A 19,017-nucleotide genomic window follows, 5' to 3' on the forward strand; every position below is an offset into this window, starting at 1 on the left:
AAGCTATAAAAAACAAAAAAACATTGTCCAATGAAAGCTAATGGTAAGTGCTGCGTAAAGTTAGCTAAAAAATACTTTGGAAGAAGGTGCTTCTAGTCAAATGAGACCAAACCTGAACATTTCAACCTATATAAAAAAAAGCAGAAAACTAATTCCAACAACAAAACGAAATCAATCAATCAATAAAAAATGGTGGATTCGTTTTTTCAGCTAATAAAGCTAGCCAGAGTTGTTGGAAAGATTTTTAGCTGTACTCCTAAATGCAGAACAATTCTGGAGGAAAATTTGTCAAAGTTAAAAACATCTCAAAAGACTTGCAGCTGTAGTTGCAGCAAAAGGTGGCATTTAAATGGAAAAGCTGAATACAAATGCGCAGCATACTGTTCATATTTTTAATTGTAAAAAAAAAACAATACACAGTTATTCACTACTTTGTGTTGGTCTATAACATAAATTCTCAGTTGCATACATTGAAGTGTGCAGCAGAAAAAAAAGAAAACATTTTCTACATGTCAGTCATCAGATTGAGTTTGCCTCAGAATCTTCCAGTTTGCAGCAGCTCTCTGCAATGTGGGAGAGTCCAGTGCACAAACACGAACACACAGAGAGCCTGAGCCACAGCTTTGCCTCTCTGTCGGCGACTGTGTGCAGGGATGAGCTGGACCGCACCTTCTGAGAGCACCACCTGAAACTGGAGATGCTGGGATACCAGTAAAGGGTTGGCTTACATTGTCTTTGTGTCTTTCACGCCCCTCCTGCTTCTTTTAAGCTTAGACGGGTACAGGGCGTTAGGATATTAACATACAATGCTGTGGTATTTATTGTTTTACGTAATCCCTGTCACTGACGCCAGGTACTTATAGTCATGCAGCCCTAAGGAGATGAAAGACCTAAAACACGTAGTGCTGGATACTGGAGTTCTCTCTTGTGTTTATAGTTTTTAATATTTTCTGTGAGATTTGTGGACTTAAAAAAACTTCCTGCTGGTTCAGCCGTTTTGATTTTGCTTTTTTGTTTGTTTTGAGGAGAGGAAACCTATTTTAATCTTCTTTTGTTTTCTTTCTATTTATTATTTCGGGTCAAGATTAATACTTTTACAACAGGTATGTATTGTTTTTGTAACTTGAATGTAATACAATGAAATTTTGCTCGTGAGTCATATTTCTGGAACTGAATTTTCTACACTAAATTTATTTGTCATAAAGTGAAAAAGCTGACCCAGAGTGACACAGTCTAACATGTTCTTTAAACAACTGTTCAAATTCTGATTTCTTTTTCTTTCTTTTTTTTTTTTACAAAAAGAATAGATTATGAAGGATGTCAGAAACCCAGTTGCATGATGCGCTGCCAAAATCACTGATTTTCTGCTAAAAAAAAGGAGATTCTTCCCGTTAACGGTGCCTGGCGTTGTTGTTCGTCGGTCTATCTCAGACATTAGGGGGTATTTTTGTGGGGCCGAGATCTTTCAGCTATTTCTCAGTGCAGGGAAGTGAGAAGGGAGGGGAAGCAGAGCCGACACAAAAGGCAACATTATTCCCCAGCGGATCTGCGCTACATCCCACCATGAATGGAGTATTGAAAAACATAACATTGGGGACAAGATTGTTTTTCATCCCTCATAACTGAACCATTTGTCCCAGAGTTTCGAGTGGTGCGCTCGTATAGTTTCCAAGGGAGGCAGCCTCGGTTCTCGAGCGCCGCGGCAGTGTTAAAATCCCCCACCTCCCGATTGGACGTTCGACGTCTTTGACTGTGTTGCCTTTGGGCTTCTGTACCTCATGTTTTGAGACAGTTGCACACCGGATGAACCTGGGTGAAAGCTGTTTGCAGTCCTTTTGCAGCAGCTCTTTTCTACAGAAGTTGCTTCTACAGGCTGAAGATAAGCAAAAAGTGCAGTGGCAGAATATTTTAACATCCTCCTCGCTTCTTCCTGCTCTCCGAGACGAGAGGCGCCCCCACCGTGTCATCGCGGGCCTAAGCGTTTCGGAGGGTTCTAGTGACAGATTGCAGGAAGCAGCGTTTATGCCCGACGATGGGGGACCACAGAAAGCAGAAATGTCTTTGTGTGCTACCTAGGCCCGGAATGTCCACTATCTCAAGGGGCCAATATCAAATTCTCCCTTCATCATCCCCTAATACGCATTCCTGGGTAAGGTCAGGGGGAATTCTGCACGAGTGGAGAAACAAACAAGCCAGGGCAGACATTTGCGCTGAGTTTTTGTGAAATACAGCGTGGCTCTTACGACTGTTCTCAAAGGTCACTTCGATGCTTGAGTTTTAAAGTGTCCGCAGGTGTTAGCTTTGGCACAAACAGTGGATGTACATCAGACGGCAATAATTGATGGTTCAAACCTAATCAAAAAAGTGTGTTGCACTCCACAGTAGATCAGTTGAAAGTGCGTGTCAGATATATAATTTTTTCCCCCAGTTGGATCATCAGACCGCTGCACCCAACTTTAGAGCATCCTCTTGACGTTCTGAGAAAGTCACTGATGTTACTATCTGACCGATTACTGAGTGATCCCTATGAATCCTGACATTCCCTTTCCGAAGGAAAATCCCCTGGAAAACACTGACAAAGGTATCGGCCTCTGATTGTAACACAAGCCTTCTCCAGCTGCTGGTGTTGCTCAAAACACCAAACCTCTTCCTCCCCGCCCCCCAGCCCCAACGGTCAGTGCAACTCTGCCTCCAAATCTGGGTTTGAGGGTGGCCATTTTGTGCACGTTACTCATGATTGGATCAGGAGCTGGTGGCTGTAGAGATGCACTCAGAGGCCTTTTATGTTCATAAAGCGATCTCTGGAAATGGCGTCTCTTCGAGCGGATTGAAACGACCATCCAAACCACGCTACATCACAGCGACAATAGCCGCAGGCCGTGTCAGATAAAACAATCCAATACTATAATCAGACCACTCCAAACCAGGACAATAAATACTGATTGTTTTTCAGTTGTAGAAAAGTGTCTGCCACGCTTGAGGCTGTTGCGAGTCTGGAACGCATGCAGCTCTGGACTCTGGGTGCCCCCGATGAGAGTAAACTGAGAGTCTGTAACTGTGTGTGTTGCAGCCAGATGGTGAGTCAGACAGCCATGCGAGGCCAGCGTGGGGCGGAGAGCAAGCGCAGGTGCTGGAACCCGGCCGTTTGGCTCCTGGTGTCCCTGCTGGCTTCCTTTGTGGTGGTGCCCCTCGGTGTGCTGAGACTAGGTAAGTCTGGTGGGGGGCCTGGGGTACTCAGCGTTTATCTAAAAACAACTGGCAGACCTAAAGCTACTTAAATATGTACTAACATGATATGTAATAGAGGTAGCAATATGGTATAGTACAATTTGAAAATTTGTATTTTGATTTAAATGTCACAGGTGTCTTATGAAATCTTTAAAATGGAAAAGGCGCTTACAGAGAACATTCTTTTTTAAATGATTTACTGTGGTGAAGATTTAAAGAGTCAACACAAAAAAAAGCAATTCTCTCCTCTTCATGTGTCGTTTGCCTGCAGTGCTGTGAAAAATATTTCCCCCATTACTTCTGTTTTGACGTTTTATCACATTTAATTGTTCAATAATGAGTTAATTTAATAAAAGATTAAAGCTATCCACACCAAGTGGAAGTTTTATTAAAACTGAATTTCACCAGTCAGACTATCCGCTGAGATCAACAACCCTGTGTGCTTTCAGAGAATGCAGTCGAATTTCCAGAATCAAATGGGCGTGGCTTACAGCTCACTGAATTCACTTGAGTGATGCCAAGACATGCGGGGGTTTCCCCAAAGTGAAATCCCCAAAGGGGCTGGGTTCTTTGTTTCAATGCTCTTCCATTGTTTCAAATCCTGCTAATGCTTTTCATATAGGTGCAGTTCTCATGTACACCATCCTTTACATGCAATTACGCATCAGATTCTCCAGAACAACATATCTCTAAGTTGGTCACTGGAAAATTGTACGGTGTCTTGCTTTGTGCACAATGTGGACTTCTGTTGTTTCTGCAGCTGTCTTCACTCTGTACAATATCCCTATGTCACATTTGCTCTGCAATTCCAATGTATACTGGCAACCATCTGAGACTACAGAGTCACATCGGGGTCGTAGTGTTGGTGTCGGGACCTTTCTAGTTTGATAGCAAACTAACGAACATGCGTAGATCACAAACCAAACCGAGGATAGGGCTAAGGTCATTAAAGTTCATCTGTTTGGAAAGAGTTTCAAAAATGTTTTATTTGATAGTCTTAGTGAGAGACAATATTCGCAAATGGTGAAATCAAGGAAAAGTTGTTGAGTCTCTTAGGAGAGGTCTGCCTAACAAAATTACTCTAAAAGGTCACTGACGACTCTCCGCAACTCAATACAACAGCCAATGTTAAATCAGAAACTTAACAGTAACAAAAGAGACTTGGCAAAAAGAACGTCCACTTTTGTCAGTCCACTTTTGAAATGGATCAAAACCTCAACAAAACCAAACGGAGGTTTTCAAGCAGCCTTGTCAAAGTCTGGCTTTAGTCCGACAGAGATGCTATGACGTGACGTTAAACAGTCTATTCATCTCCGAAGCCCTCCGATGTGGCCAGCTAAAACGGTTCTTCGAAGAAGAGTTGTTAGTCCAAGGGTGGCACAGACAATTATGAAGGGCTGATTGCTTTTCACAAAACTGCCAGACATGTGAGAAGATTATCCCTGGTGATCGTTGTTCGATATTAAAATCTAATCTGACTATTTGAAACGAGTGATTTAAAAAAAAAAAAAAAAAAAAAGCAGAAGCAATTTTAACATTCCCCCAACACCATATGCATGTGTATTAACATTTAAACAACATACATTGTGATAACCAATTCCATTAAATTTGATCTGTCGGCAAGAAAATCAACTTCTCTGAATTCATGTTAACTACACATGCAATACTTTTAACTACCTGTAGTGGGAGCAGTTTACCCAACCACAGCCTACATCCACTTATCCTTGCTGGGTCTTGGAGGATGTTTCTACAGGAAATAACTGAAGGGATATTTAAGATTTCTTTTGAGGTGAGACTCATGTCTCTGTTAGTGATGGTTGCCTTGACGACGTACGCGTCTTGGTACAGAGTCACGAATGAATATTGTTTTACGCTACATTCATCAAAACAGACCATAATTCACTTCAGCCTAAGAATAGTAAGTATACCAACAATCACAATAAAGATAAATTAAATCTAAAGTTAATTATAATTTTTAGATATGAAATTACCCGGGCAGCACAGACCTTTCAATTCATTACCATATCGGCTTCAGTTGAGATTATTTGGAAAATATGAGCAGAACTCATGTTTTAAACTTTGTTTGCTGTCAAGTCTTAGGAATAAATATCATTGTAAATTAAAACTTTTTTTTAACATAAAGCCTAATAAGTAGAATGTTTTCAAAGAGAAAAGGGGGACGGACAAAATATCTTGGGACTCGGGAATCAGCTACAGATAAATTAAAGCGGTGAACCATAAAAAAAAAAATAATAGTAAAAAAATAATTAAAGAACATAAATAAATGACAGGAATAAATGCTGCCCACAGGCCAAAAATGATAAAAACTATGGAAAGCAAAAACTGCCACAATTCACTGAATAAATTAAGTTTTCGGGGGAAAAAAAGTAGATTATATAGATTTCCAAATCTACAGTCTGGTTTAAACATAGAGGTAACATTTCAGCTATACTGTCTCTTTTTTAGTGTAAAGTTAGCAAATTGACGACCACGCTATATAAAAAATGTTTTGTCTACCACAACATAAAACCACTGCATAATAATAATAATTAAAAAAAAAAGTTGTTTCCAAGAATCAAGGCCAAAAACTGGAAATGAATGGGACACATGAGCTGATTATTTGTGAATTTAGGCCGAAAACACACAGCCGAGTCCCTGATAACGCTTCAGGACCGGTTGTACCTGCGGGCAAACTCCCTGTAGATGGGAGCCTTTGTGCCTGTGGGTACTGTCTGCCCCCTGCTTCACTCTCAGACCTGGCCAAAGCCCTGCAGCCATTTCAAAAGGGAGACACGATCAATGCCACTCTGTGAAACAACCCATGCAGGGGAAAAACAATTTGTTTACATGTGCTGACATCTGCGCCGTCTGGTTTTATCCTATTGCAGTCTATAGATGTGAGCCCAGCTGACTTTGTTTTTCTGTTTTGTATTTCCATTAGGCATGAAGATAAACAAACGAACTCTAACCAGTAAGTAACATTCAATTATTCATTTCTTTTTTTCTTTCACAATGCGCAGAATTCAAAATATCATACAAGAAAGAATACAAGAAGTGAAGAGTAACCAGCATGTGACACCATAAAACGGCGTATGAAAGCTTCTGCTTAACCGTATTAGCACATGCTCATGCTTTTGTGTCACAAACAAATAAAGGAGGTCGGGAATTGACCTACATAAGAAGTGGTTGTCCCACAAAGGTCGTCCTGGTGTCTTTGTAAAGGTGTTGGAATCTGAGATACTAATCAGCAGTCGGTGGAGTGACCTCCATCTGAGTTAAGAAATAGCTGTAATCAAAACATTTTCATTTTTAAATGCACATGAACCAAGTGAATAAGAACATCTTTGTCATTTTTTATAAGTTACATGTACACAGGCTTGTATTTAGGATGCATGGTTCCTATTAGAAGTGTGTAAAACAAGACAGTGAGATGTGTGTTTGTGGAAATTATGGATCTAATTGAGAAGAGTGAAGAGTTGAAAGGATTATAGTTTTTGGAACCTGAGGTGTCGCCCCCTGCTGACCATTGCAAAGTTTTCAGGTCCAAAGGACCTGCACCATCTGCTTGTTCACAGCAAAAAAAAAAAAGGAGAAAAAAAACGGGAAAAAGTTTAGTAAACATCATTTCTGGGGCTTCATGTGGCTTTTCAGCTCACTCGAACAGAAACAGAAACATAATATTTATTTGGCATACTTTCCAAATAAGAAACATGAGAAACATGAGCAGTTTTCTTGGTTTTATGGAACATGAGCTTTAAATTAATGTTCCAGGACATTGCTAATCATAAAAAAGAGAAGTACACGGCTCTTTGTGAGCAGCTTTCAGTGGTTTTAGTTCTGAGCATCAGCTAAATAAAACTGCTTTTCATTTTGGTATGTTGAAATCAGTTAGACTTGTAATGAGATCTTATTCAATACTCTGTCAATTTAAAAATACCTTCATGGCGTACAGCGCAGACTTACCCTGGACTCCATTAGTCAGTGGACTGAAGGGAAATGTATTGAAAACCAGAACAACCTTGACTGTTTTCATTTAAAAAATGATGATGAGGATGTGAAAAACATGACCCAAGTCACTGAGGTGTTGTATTATAAGCAACTAAAGTACATATGAGAGTTTATTTGAGTTTTGAGTGTTCATGTAGGAAAACTCATAAAAGAGAACTGCCTAATTAAAATTTTACAAAGGATTTTAATTTTAAAGTTATTTATAAAATTAATTTGCTTGTCACTTCTATTTTTATAGATTTTTTGATGCATCTAAATATTTTATATCAAGCTAATTTTATTGGCAGAAAAAATTAGCCTTTGCAAATTAAAATGTTGATGCCATTATTCCAGCCAAGCAACCTGGAAGTTAAAAAAAAAATCATAATAAATCACTGAATTGTGAAACAGAATTTTCTGGTTAAATTATCAAAAAACAAAACAAAACAAAAATGCAGGTACAAATCAGAAATAAGGATATTGACATCCATCAGTCTGGAAAAGGTCACATTTCTGAGGCTTTGGTACTCCAAAAAAAACCATATTATCAATATGGAAGCATCTAAACTCCCGAAGAAGAATATCCGTAATCTTTATTTCTCTTCTAAAAATGTGTAGAAACATTTGAAAATATCAATAAAATGTTAAAATTGGGCATTTCCTTAAATTTAGAAAGTCTACATTATTTGTTTCAGTGTTTAGGTAAAAACTATCTGCAAGTTACTGCAAACGTATTCAAATCTCCTTTAGACAAAGTCATGAAACTTCAAAGACACACCATTCCAACGGTGGAACATGGTGGTGGCAGCATAATGCTGTAGGGACAGCATGCTTCGTCAGACTTGATGGGAAGATGGATGAAGCATGAAATCTGTAGTTATAATGTTATTGATAAGTTGGGAGCTAATCAATTTTGTACTTACATAATTGTGCTTGCCTAGATTTGAGGAGATGGTATGGAGAATAAAACAATAATGTCAGACTCTATAGCAAACATTCCTCTTGCAGACTTAGCGTTTTTTTCCCATGTCAGTTTAGTTTAATTAAAGATCCTCATTAGTCTTTACGATAGTGGAGGCTATTCTTCCTGGGGTCCATGCCACAAACATTACAATAAAATCACACTATTACTAACATTACAAAAAAAAGGTTATCACAAAATACCTTAAAACACACAAAACCTAAAACACATTTCAACAATTTCAAAGACAAATATTAGAAACAAAGTTAAGATGAAAACCCTATAGAGGATCAGCGCAACATCTTTAATCTTCAGGGCTCGTTCTGAACAGCCATTCTGCTGTAGACTTGGTCCGTGTCTAGCGTTACAGGAAATCAGATACAGTAGATAAAGAGGACATTACCTATGGAAGGCCAATAGCCACCCATTAACAAACAACTGAAGATACCCTCTGACTTTTTGTTTCAGGCAACACGATGCAAACCTTCGAGAGGACGCAGTACCAAGGTGAGTGTGAAGTTACTGCCATAAGGGCGGAAAAAAATGCAGTGCGAAAACATTCAATTCCTACCATGGCAGTGTATCGGCGACTTTCTGACTGGGAGCCAGCAAAGCAGGAAATAGAGCAGTGCTTGGGGCTTAAACAAGCTCATTTTCCCAGCTCTGCATTCTCCTAATCCCAAACTTATTTACTACTCCCCTTACTGGTTTACCTTTTCCCCTAATTGCTCAGGGACATTTCGTCTGTACGCACATGTTCTCAAGCAGTTGCGAGTCTCCTCCTTAACACAGTTCTTAACCTGGGTTCGATCGAACCCCAGGGGTTCGATGAGTCGGTCTCAGGGGTTCGGTGGAGCCTCTGCCGCGTAGGTAAAGACACACTTGTATAAAGTCGTGATGACGTCCCGCTTTGCCATCACTTGCTGCAGAGGATCACGTTACATTGCTTAGCCAATCAGTGCTGTGAAGGAGCCCTGATTGAAGGAGTTCCACCCTCAGCAGGGATTTGAACTTGTGTCTTTAATTACTTCAGCAAAACTCAGTTTTTACCAAATTCTGTAGCTTTCGGTGAACTTCTAAATCTGCTTCTTAGTCGCATCTTTTCGGGATTGCTACTGCCTCTAGTTGCGTGGGGATGGTAACACAACTAATATAATTACATTACTAAATCAGAATACGGCAAAGTCTTTATTATTAATTTTTCATTCCCTTAAGAATGTAGAGCTAATTAATTGATCTAAACAAGACCTCAAAGTGGTTCCAGTTTCTCTCGAAGGCCAACCTGTTAAAACTGTGGCAAATTTTAAATACCTTGGGTCGTTCCTGGACAGTCAGCTCAACTTTGTTGAAAACACTGACTATATTTTGAAGAACTGTTCTCAGAGACCTTTTAAGAAGACTTGGTGATCTTGGGGTGACCCAACTAGACTCTAATTGGGTCACCCTTATGTCTTGAATTTGGGGGGGGGAATCATATTTATCTCTACAGAAGGGTTCAGTGAATGCGCGTATGAAACTAGTGAGTTCGGTACCTCAAAAAAGGTTAAGAACCACTGCTTTAACAATAGAGAGAGCATTGTCTTTGGACACAACCAACTAAAAGCATGTTCCGTCTCTTCAAAAGTCCAACTGGTGAATGGACGCAACATGTGCGAGGGCAGAGTCGAGGTGCTCTACAACGGCTCATGGGGCACGGTGTGCGACGACGACTGGGACATGGTGGATGCCAACATCGTGTGCCGGCAGATGGGATGCGGGGTGGCCGTCGCCGTGGGCAGCAGCTCTCAGTTCGGACAAGGCACGGGACTCATCGCGCTGGATAACGTGGACTGCCGGGGAAACGAGGCAGACCTGAGTCAGTGTCGCAGCCTGGGCTGGGGTGTCCACAACTGTTACCACTATGAGGATGTGGGAGTTACCTGTAGAGGTAAAACTTGTTCAAACCGCTTTTTAAACAAATAATAAATTACATAAGAAATTATTAAAAATGCTGCCTTTTCATTGTTTTGTTTTTTTTAGTACCTGCGCTCTTGGGGGCAAGAGAGTTTGCAGAGCCCACAACACCCACAGTCAAGTCTGGATTACGTGAGTATCATATGCTCTGATAAAATTGAGATTGATCTGTTGCTGAACATAAATGTACAAAGTGTGAATTCCTAAAATGAAAATTCATAAAAATGGTTGAAACAGTTCTAGGGAATTAAGATAAAATATTCCTTTATTAATCCCGCAGTGGGGAAATTTACATTGTTACAGCAGTACAGAGGACAGAGCAGAACCAATATAAACATATATATTTACTAAAAATACAAGTGAACATAGAAATACTGAAACAGTATTGTATGAAATATAAAATAAAATAAATAAATTCCAGGTTTATTTATTGTAGTGGAGAGTAGTGAACTACATGAGAGCAGCGGGTGTTGTGCAGTCTGACGGCGGCCGGAAGGAAAGACCTGCGGTATCTTTCCTTCACACACTTAGGGTGCCGGGCACTGAAATAGCTGCTCAGTGCTGTCAGAGAGTGGTGCATGGGGTGGGACAGGTACTCCAGCACGCGCTGAAGCTTAGTCCTCATTCAATTATAATTCAACTCTATTCTGAAAAACGTGGCGATGCTAGCTGAATGTCGCCTGTCCTGGCCACTGTGGGCAAAAAGTACAATGTGCAACATCTACTCCTGTCTAAAAGCTGACAGGACAATAACTTGTGTTTCCCGTCTGATTTTCAACTTTCTTCATCAGATGGCCACTTAGAAAAGGTATTGATATTGATCTGGTTCTTGCAGCCAGAAATGCTGGCAGATCTATTTTGTTTCAAACCTTTTAAGTGATTTTCTGCGAACAACAGGCCATCTGTTGCTTCAGGTCAAAGCATCAGCTTCTGATGAAGCAAACTGTACCTGGATTTAATTCTCACTGCACAGATCTGAGCATGTGGGCATTAAGTCATCCACAGGTTAGCATAAAGTTAAGGACAGGTGGATCACAGTGGCACTTTGTAAATAAAAAGCTTCATACCAAACTACAAACCTAAGTGTATTGTTTATAGAGACCAGTAATACCTTTTATGGTGTTTACATCTGCAAGTCTGCAAGCATCTTCCTCCATCTGCTTTGGTCAGTTTGACTCTTTTGTCCTTTTTTTCTCTGAGAACTGCCTTGAATTCAATCAGCTTGATTGGAGAGACTCCAAGTCTTGGCAAGTTGTTGGTTTCCTTAGTCCTCATAATACTGTTTGTTCATCAGTGTTTCTAACAGCTACGTTTACACAGATTAAATTATGCACAGGTAGGTCATTTAAAGATTAGCTGACTACTGAATAGAGTTGGTTGCATTGGATTTTATTTAGGAGTATCAGAGTAAAGGCAGCTGAATACAAATGCATACAACACTATCCAGATCTTTACTTGTAAAAGATTTAGAAACCCATGTGTGTATTACATGGGTTTTATTTTACTGGGTTGACTTATGAGTCTGATTAAATTGGGTTTTGTGTTCTGGCATAAAAACAACAATAATAATAAAATAAAAATGCCACCTGCTATGTTGGATGTTTGTTTTTATAATGCAGAATCAGGTTTCAATAGACCATAAACGTCTTCTTGTTGACACAACAGGTATTCCCCGCTAACTCATCACATTTCTTCACAATAAAAACTAGACATTTTAGATATGTATCAGTCATTGGATTTGGACACATTTAGACAACATCAAAAGGCTTTGGGGATTTGGTGCACTGTATCCCTTTGGACTTCATGGACGCTTTACAACACACCTGTCTCTTCAGTTTCAGATTCTTCTCATTGTTCGCCGGGTTTGCCTTTGTTGTGCTGGCCGTGTTTTCTTTTTTACATTCATTCCCAAAAGGATCATGGAGAAGCAGGGCTGAGTCAAGTTCGGTGTACAATTGATCATATGACGTAGTTAGCTAATCCTCTGGTGGCCATCATGAAAGCAAGAGTAAGGAGGTCTTCCAGATTTATGACACTTGCTACACATGAGAATGTCTATTGTCTCTATGTTTTGTCTAGGAAGAAACATAAGGTGATAAAGGTAAAGTTTGGTGCAACAGTAGATGCTAAAGGTTTTTTTCTTCTTCTTCCATTCTGCCCTCAGTGTGTTTTGTCTCAGTTTTTGTTTGTATCAGTATCTTAGAGTCATCTTCTAAGTTTTCAGACACAAAATATATCAGTTTGACGCTTCAATCGCTCTAGCATAGAATAAAATGTTCAGTTAGCGACATTACTCTTTACGGTTTCCTCCCTCGTTCTCTTGGTTTTAGGCGATGGCGCTGTTCGCTTGGTGAATGGCATGAACTCCTGCCAAGGTCGGGTCGAGATCTACTACCAAGGAAGCTGGGGGACGGTGTGCGACGACGACTGGGGGCTCCGCAACGCCATGGTGGTGTGTCAGCAGCTAGGCTGCGGCAGTGCGGTCTCTGCTCACACCAACTCCTACTTCGGCTACGGCACCGGACTCATTCTCCTCGACAACGTCAACTGCTATGGCAACGAACAGGAGCTGATGAGGTGCAAGAGCCTGGGCTGGGGAAAACACAACTGTGGACACCATGAGGACGCCGGGGTCACCTGCACTGGTACGATGCTCTAAGTTATGTTGGAATGGGACAGTAATGTTATTCAGATCAGCGGCGGGTAATTTACAGTCATATTCAGTAAATTAGAATATGCTCTCCAGTGAGACTTTTGTCAGATTATAAATTACCTTTGAAAACAGCAACCATAAGTAGGTATCAACTTTTTATTAAGCCCACATTTTTGCCTTTGAAATGTTTTTATTGGTCTGACGAAATATTCTAATCTTAAATGTTGCGTTTCCATTTAGGACTGAGACAATTAATCAGAATAATCAGATTCATCATGATTAATTGGTTGCTGAAATAATTGTCAGCTGATTTAGTAATCAATTACTTGTTAACTGGGGTATATAGACTTAAAAAAGGACATTTTCAGAAAGGACAAGATGAGCATCAATGAAACCAACACTGTACAAAGATATATATATATATATATATATATATATATATATATATATTAATTTTGCATTAAAAAACTGCCTGTAAATATGTTACCCATTTGTAGCTTCATCTGGCTAAAATTCTGTAAAAAGGGAAAAAAAAAAAAAAAAAAACTAATGATGCATCTTTTATTAATTAGTTAATCCAAAAAATAGTCGACAGCACTGATGTTAAGTCAAGCAGAAAGAGCTGAGCTTTCCACATGCTAATAGAAGTACCTTTTCTGCTGCAGATGCTGCAAATGATCAAAAGTACATTAAAAGGAATGCTGCGTTAAACAATAAAATGTTTATTTTCTAAATTGAAAACAGAATTCAATTATTTGTTTAGTTTTATTTAAAATTTGCAAAATGTGTCAATTTTTACATCCAATTAATTGTCAGAATAATCAGTAAAATAATCAATAACTAAAATAGCTGTTAGTCGTACACCGGTATTGTTGTGGTTGAATCCAAACACAAAAATATTTCTCTCGTTATTTATAGTTCAGTAAATACTTTGAGTAATTCTGTCTGTAAAGTAATTACGTTTTTGTTGTCTACATATTCCAGGATCAACTACTGTTCCGCCAGCAGTTACAGAAGTACGAAGAATCCTCTTGGAAACGACAGGCACCACAGGTAAATAACATGCACTGTCAAAAAACCACCACCAGAGGGAGCCCTTTGTCCCTGTTGACTTGAAAGGCAAATCATGGCGAGAGGTGCGCATTTTAAATGCCCGTCTCTCGGCTACACATCTGACAGTAAATGTAATAGCATAAATCCATATATTTATATGTTTTAATTCAAACTAATGATTATTAACCATTATTTAAAGTAAATATGAAATATAGAATAAGTTTGTAAGTGAGTTAAGCCAGCTGATATCTTCCAACTTTTAAAACTTCAGAGTAGTTTCACTAGATTAGGACCATTAGTAAGCAAAAAAAAAAAAAAAGACCCCACAAAAACAAAAACGTAAACAGAGAAAAATAAAAAAATCAATATACTGATCCTGAATCAATTTTTTCCCTTTCTTTCCTTCAGTCACAGAGAGAATTTCAACTACCAGGTCTACAACAACTACAACAACAACCGTAACCACGACTACCCAAACCAAAGGTAATTTTCCATTTTATGTTCATTGTCTAGGAATAATATTCACATCTTATTAATTTCTCCCCCATTAGTTTGTTTTGTAAAACCTGTAGGTCATTTTATTGGAGCTATAGCCTATGATACAACATCATATAGTAGTACATAATTGTGAATTGGAAGGAAAATGATTGGTGGTTTACAAATGTTTTGAGGGTGATGTCACTGTACAATGTGGTAGTGGCTGCATCATGCTGTGAGGACAGGAGGACAGAAAGAGAGAAACTGGTCAGAGTTGATGGGGAGAGGGATGGAGTACATTCATCTAACAGAATGTCCCAGTCAAAGTCCAGACCAATGTCAAAGAAGAAATCTGGGAAAACTGCTCTTTGCAGATGTTCTTCATCCAATCTGACTTGTTAAAAAGTTTAAGAGTGTAAATGACGATTGCTGAAAAATTGAAGGGTGTGGATCAGGGCCGGATTTACAAGGAAGTGGGCCCATGGGTTAGAACTCATTTTGGTGGCCTAATCACTAACGAAAACATATTTTTCTAATGGAAATTATAGTACATTAACAGGTAGTTCTAAAGTATGAACTGATACCAACTGATGATGGTAGGTTTCCGTGGCGTATGTATATATATATATATATATATATATATATATATATATATATATATATATATATAGTAATGGCGAACCAACCGGACATTGTGGTGGTGGATAAAGAACAGAGGAAAGCCGTTGTGGTGGATGTAGCAATACCAAGTGACTACAACATCAGGAAAAAGGAGCATGAGAAATTGGAGAAATACCAGGGCCTCAGGGAGGAACTGGAAAAGACCTGGAAGGTGAAGACCACAGTGGTGCCTGTAGTCATCGGGGCCCTCGGGGCAGTCACCCCCAAACTGGAGCAGTGGCTCAAACAGATCCCAGGAACAACATCAGACATCTCAGTCCAGAAATGTGCAGTTCTAGGCACAGCCAAGATACTGCGCAGAACCCTCAAGCTCCCAGGCCTCTGGTAGAGGACCCGAGCTCAGAGGATGAAACAGACCACCCGCGGAGGGTGAGAAGGGAATTTTTTTTTTTTTATAGAGAGAGAGAGAGAGAGAGAGAGATATCCCCTATGGTATCCTATCAAGCTATAAGAATGATAGAAAACATGCCAACAAAAAGCCTCAGACCTGCAGCCCACAGGCTGTTCTAGACACAGGCCAACAGAAGTGGCCCTTTGGCTCACTGATATGTTAAATGATGAAATATTGCCCTGTTTTTTATTCCATTCTTTTTAATTGCCCTGAAGGCAGCAATTTATTCACATATATGTACATTTATTATTATTGATACTTTAATTAAAGATGAATTGTACAAGTTTATGTCATTGGGGCCGGGGGCGGCGATGACATGTTCGCTTTCACCTCAGAAAGTATGTAGATGCTCCCCTGCTAGGCTTAATATGTCACTTGGCCAGTAACTGTTTTGTTCCCCCCAAAAGATTATCATAACTTCATTATTTTCACATTTCTATTATTATTTGTTTATATTCATAAAAATCACAAATTACCATTACAGCTCACCACACATGGGCATATGATGCTTCTATAAAGTACAATGTGTGCAAAACATGTATTTAAGAAAAAAAATGTAAAAACAATTTGTGGAGCCACCCAAAAATTGTGCCCCGGTAAGTCCTTTCTGAACTCTGACCCAGGTGTGAATACCTTCCCAAAATTACGCAGATCTGTTCTCACACACGTCTGTCCGTCCACCTCCAGGCAATCCCACCGTCCGTGTGGTGAACGGCAACAGCAGCTGCCAGGGTCGCGTGGAAGTTCTCTACAGAACCATCTGGGGGACGGTGTGTGACGACGACTGGGACATGCCCAACGCCAACGTGGTGTGCAGAGAGCTCGGATGTGGTCCGGCCATCGCGGCCACGACCCTGGCCTTCTTCGGCTACGGTACAGGCCCCATCCTGCTGGACAACGTGGAGTGCACCGGCAGAGAATCCGACCTGTCCCAGTGCTTCCACCTGGGCTGGGGTCAACACAACTGTGGTCATCACGAGGATGCTGGCGTTATCTGTGCACGTAAGACCTCATCATTCTTGGGATTTCTGTCACGTTACGGTAAATCTGGAGACTTTTTTCGTCTTTGTTGTGAAATTAGCACCAAAGTTGATCATTTCCACTGAAAGTGCATATTTCCCCATCTACACAATAATTTCTGCCCGCCTTGCTGAGCTGTCAATCTGTGCTGCATGACTATAGTTCTCTGAGGAGGAGACGACACAGAAAGCATTAAAAATAAAAAATAAAGTGAATGAGTCAAGGCGAATCAGCCTCACTGACTGGCTGCAGGCCAAACATAGCTGCTTTACAGAAAAATCAGAAGCACCCAGGCTCTTAACATGCTAAATAATCCCTGGCAAGGTATCTACGGGTTTCAGCAGGTCAAATTTAAGACTTCTTAAGGTATTTTTAATGCCATCTTGAATTAAATTTAAGACCGAAAAAACTATAAACATAGGGGACGGTTTGGGAAACGTGCTGTATTGCAATCAAGCATAGTAATAACTGAACCATGATGGAGATAAAAACAAAGCTAGCTAGCTAGATGCCGTCTGGAGTCACAGAAAACAAAGATGCGACTCAGATTTGCCTGACAAAAACGTCCCAGGAAGGGGAAAAAAAGTACATTAAATAGTCCTATAATGACAAAAATTAAGATCTGCAGTTGACACATTTAAGGTCAACTTACAGTTTTTAAATGAATTTGACGTTTTAAGCCTTAAAATTTAAGGCATTAATTTTGGACACAAATAAAAGACTTTTTAAGAATGTGCAGACACCACGCCTGGTTTTATATTAAATACATTGGAATTACTTTTTGTTGTTTTTGTGTGCAGCACTTTGTGAGCCACATAAATAAATTTGATGCGATTTGAAATAAAATCTATTTTTGTTTTTTAAAGAGTCAGCCGTTTAATCTGGCTCTTGAATGGATACATACATCAAACTCATTACAGAAACACCTTTTTTCAGAGGAATTACTTCATCCAAGTGGATCTTTGCATCATAATGTTAAAGGCAACCCAAGAGGCAAATAGTTTTCCATTATTGATCTGTGCAGTAATTAGAGGAGAGCGTCTTGCCAATGCCTGCGTGACCTGATATTTCCTGTGTACGTCCACTGGGTAAGAGAATCATTCTCTGCTTTTCTCTTCAGCTCCCCCACAGTTGGACCCCTTGTTTTTAATCCCGATCGCACGAGACTTCCGGGTGACGGAACAAACACCAGCAACCACGAAGCCCTCAGAAGGTAGGTACATCTTCAGGTACCTCAAACTAGCATGGATTACAGCTTCGGCGGTGAATCTGAATCATCTATATCAAACCATAGGAGCGCTGAGGCTGGTGGACGGCCAGCACCGGTGCGAGGGTCGAGTGGAGTTGTACCTAAACTCGACGTGGGGCACGGTGTGCGACGACGCCTGGGACCTTCGGGATGCCCAGGTCGTGTGTCGCTTGGTGAGCTGCGGAGAAGCCACGCACGCTTGGGGCGAGGCTCACTTTGGACCTGGCACAGGAACGATCCTGCTGGACAATCTGAAATGCAGCGGCACTGAGGCCTCCCTGCAGCAGTGCTCCCATATATCTTGGAACGTGCACAACTGCAATCACTCCGAGGACGCCGGTGTGACCTGCTCCCTGTCGTGATCGCAGCGTGACCTCGCTCCCATCTCCAGCTCTGCTAGGACTTGTACACATTATGTAAATACCAACCTTCACGTCGTCGAAGGAGTACCCCATGCAATAATATAATATACACAGTAAAGTTATAAATATTAAGCACTTTATAAATATATGATATGACAGTAAATGTACACATTTCAGCAAAGCTTTTAACTTTTTTTGTGCTAATATTTACTATATATGATCCAAGTACTCAAGGAAGTCCATAAATCTGTTGAAGACATTGAAGGAAGAATAGAGATATGACAAATGTATGATAAAAGTACAAATGAAAGACTTGGTACTGTATGCTATAAACCAGAAGAATGCAAAACACTTTGTCTTGTGAATTTATGAAGTATATATGCAATCTTTGTGTTCTGCACACCCTCATAATGTAACTAATAATCATATATATAAATAACAAAAATAAATGTTCTTATTTTTTGGTATGTATATTTGGTCTATTTGTCAATCTTTCAAACACCTGTCACACATGTTCATTGTTGATCAAATGGACAGAGAACAGGGACTCCCATCTAGCCAGTCGTACTTTACAGTGGTTTGCTAGTAGGACTGTTTTTCTACCATCAAATCAGTTGAAGACCGTCTTTGGTTGTATTATCAGGTTACAACCACAACCTTCTGCTATTTTATTGGCATTTCAGGTGTTGGAACAACAAAAAGTAGAAGTAAACAGACAATGACGTGTGGCTGTCCAAAGGTTTGTCCACGCTGGGGAGAAATCTCACAGTATGATGCTGCCATCATCACCACACAACATGTTTCTTGTGAAAAATTGCAAAAAATGAATAGTTTTCTCTTCATGCCAGTTGCTAAACTGAACCCGTGGATCTCTGCAGCTCCTCTCCCTTACTTTTCTGATCAACGTTCTGCTTGTCTGGTCTGTATGACGGACATTTTTGGTAGATTTGCAGAAGTAATTTGATCATCAATTAGATTATCGATTGAACGGTTACTTGAGGT

The 19,017-nt window shown here is 40.0% G+C and overlaps 1 protein-coding gene across 2 annotated transcripts; it reads left to right on the plus strand.

Annotated features, from left to right (window-relative positions):
* Positions 1–469: 469 nt before the first annotated feature.
* Positions 470–18,486, plus strand: LOC103476066 (scavenger receptor cysteine-rich domain-containing group B protein). Of its 2 annotated transcripts, none has more exons than XM_008428130.3 (12): positions 470–718; positions 3,071–3,207; positions 6,170–6,199; positions 8,645–8,683; positions 9,801–10,103; positions 10,196–10,261; positions 12,460–12,774; positions 13,767–13,835; positions 14,244–14,318; positions 16,072–16,386; positions 17,525–17,617; positions 17,699–18,486. In XM_008428130.3, exons 2-12 carry the CDS (start codon positions 3,075–3,077, stop codon positions 18,013–18,015), a joined length of 1,755 nt encoding a protein of 584 aa, XP_008426352.1. In that variant the 5' UTR covers positions 470–718; positions 3,071–3,074; the 3' UTR covers positions 18,016–18,486. The 2 variants fall into 2 exon arrangements, with proteins under 2 accessions (XP_008426352.1, XP_008426351.1); XM_008428129.3 differs by lacking the exon at positions 470–718 and adding an exon at positions 725–1,103.
* The last annotated feature ends 531 nt before the right edge of the window (positions 18,487–19,017 follow it).

Source organism: Poecilia reticulata, chromosome 14 (genome assembly GCF_904066995.2).
Source record: "Poecilia reticulata chromosome 14, P_reticulata-male-v2, whole genome shotgun sequence".
Taxonomy (NCBI): Eukaryota; Metazoa; Chordata; class Actinopteri; order Cyprinodontiformes; family Poeciliidae; genus Poecilia; species Poecilia reticulata.

Bases quoted from the DNA above. Each gene is read 5' to 3' on its own strand.
- LOC103476066 (XM_008428130.3), top strand. From the start codon at position 3,075: ATGGTGAGTCAGACAGCCATGCGAGGCCAGCGTGGGGCGGAGAGCAAG. The intron at 14,319-16,071 runs GTAATTTTCCAT...GTCCACCTCCAG, and splicing joins CACGACTACCCAAACCAAAG to GCAATCCCACCGTCCGTGTG. The intron at 17,618-17,698 runs GTAGGTACATCT...ATCAAACCATAG, and splicing joins AACCACGAAGCCCTCAGAAG to GAGCGCTGAGGCTGGTGGAC.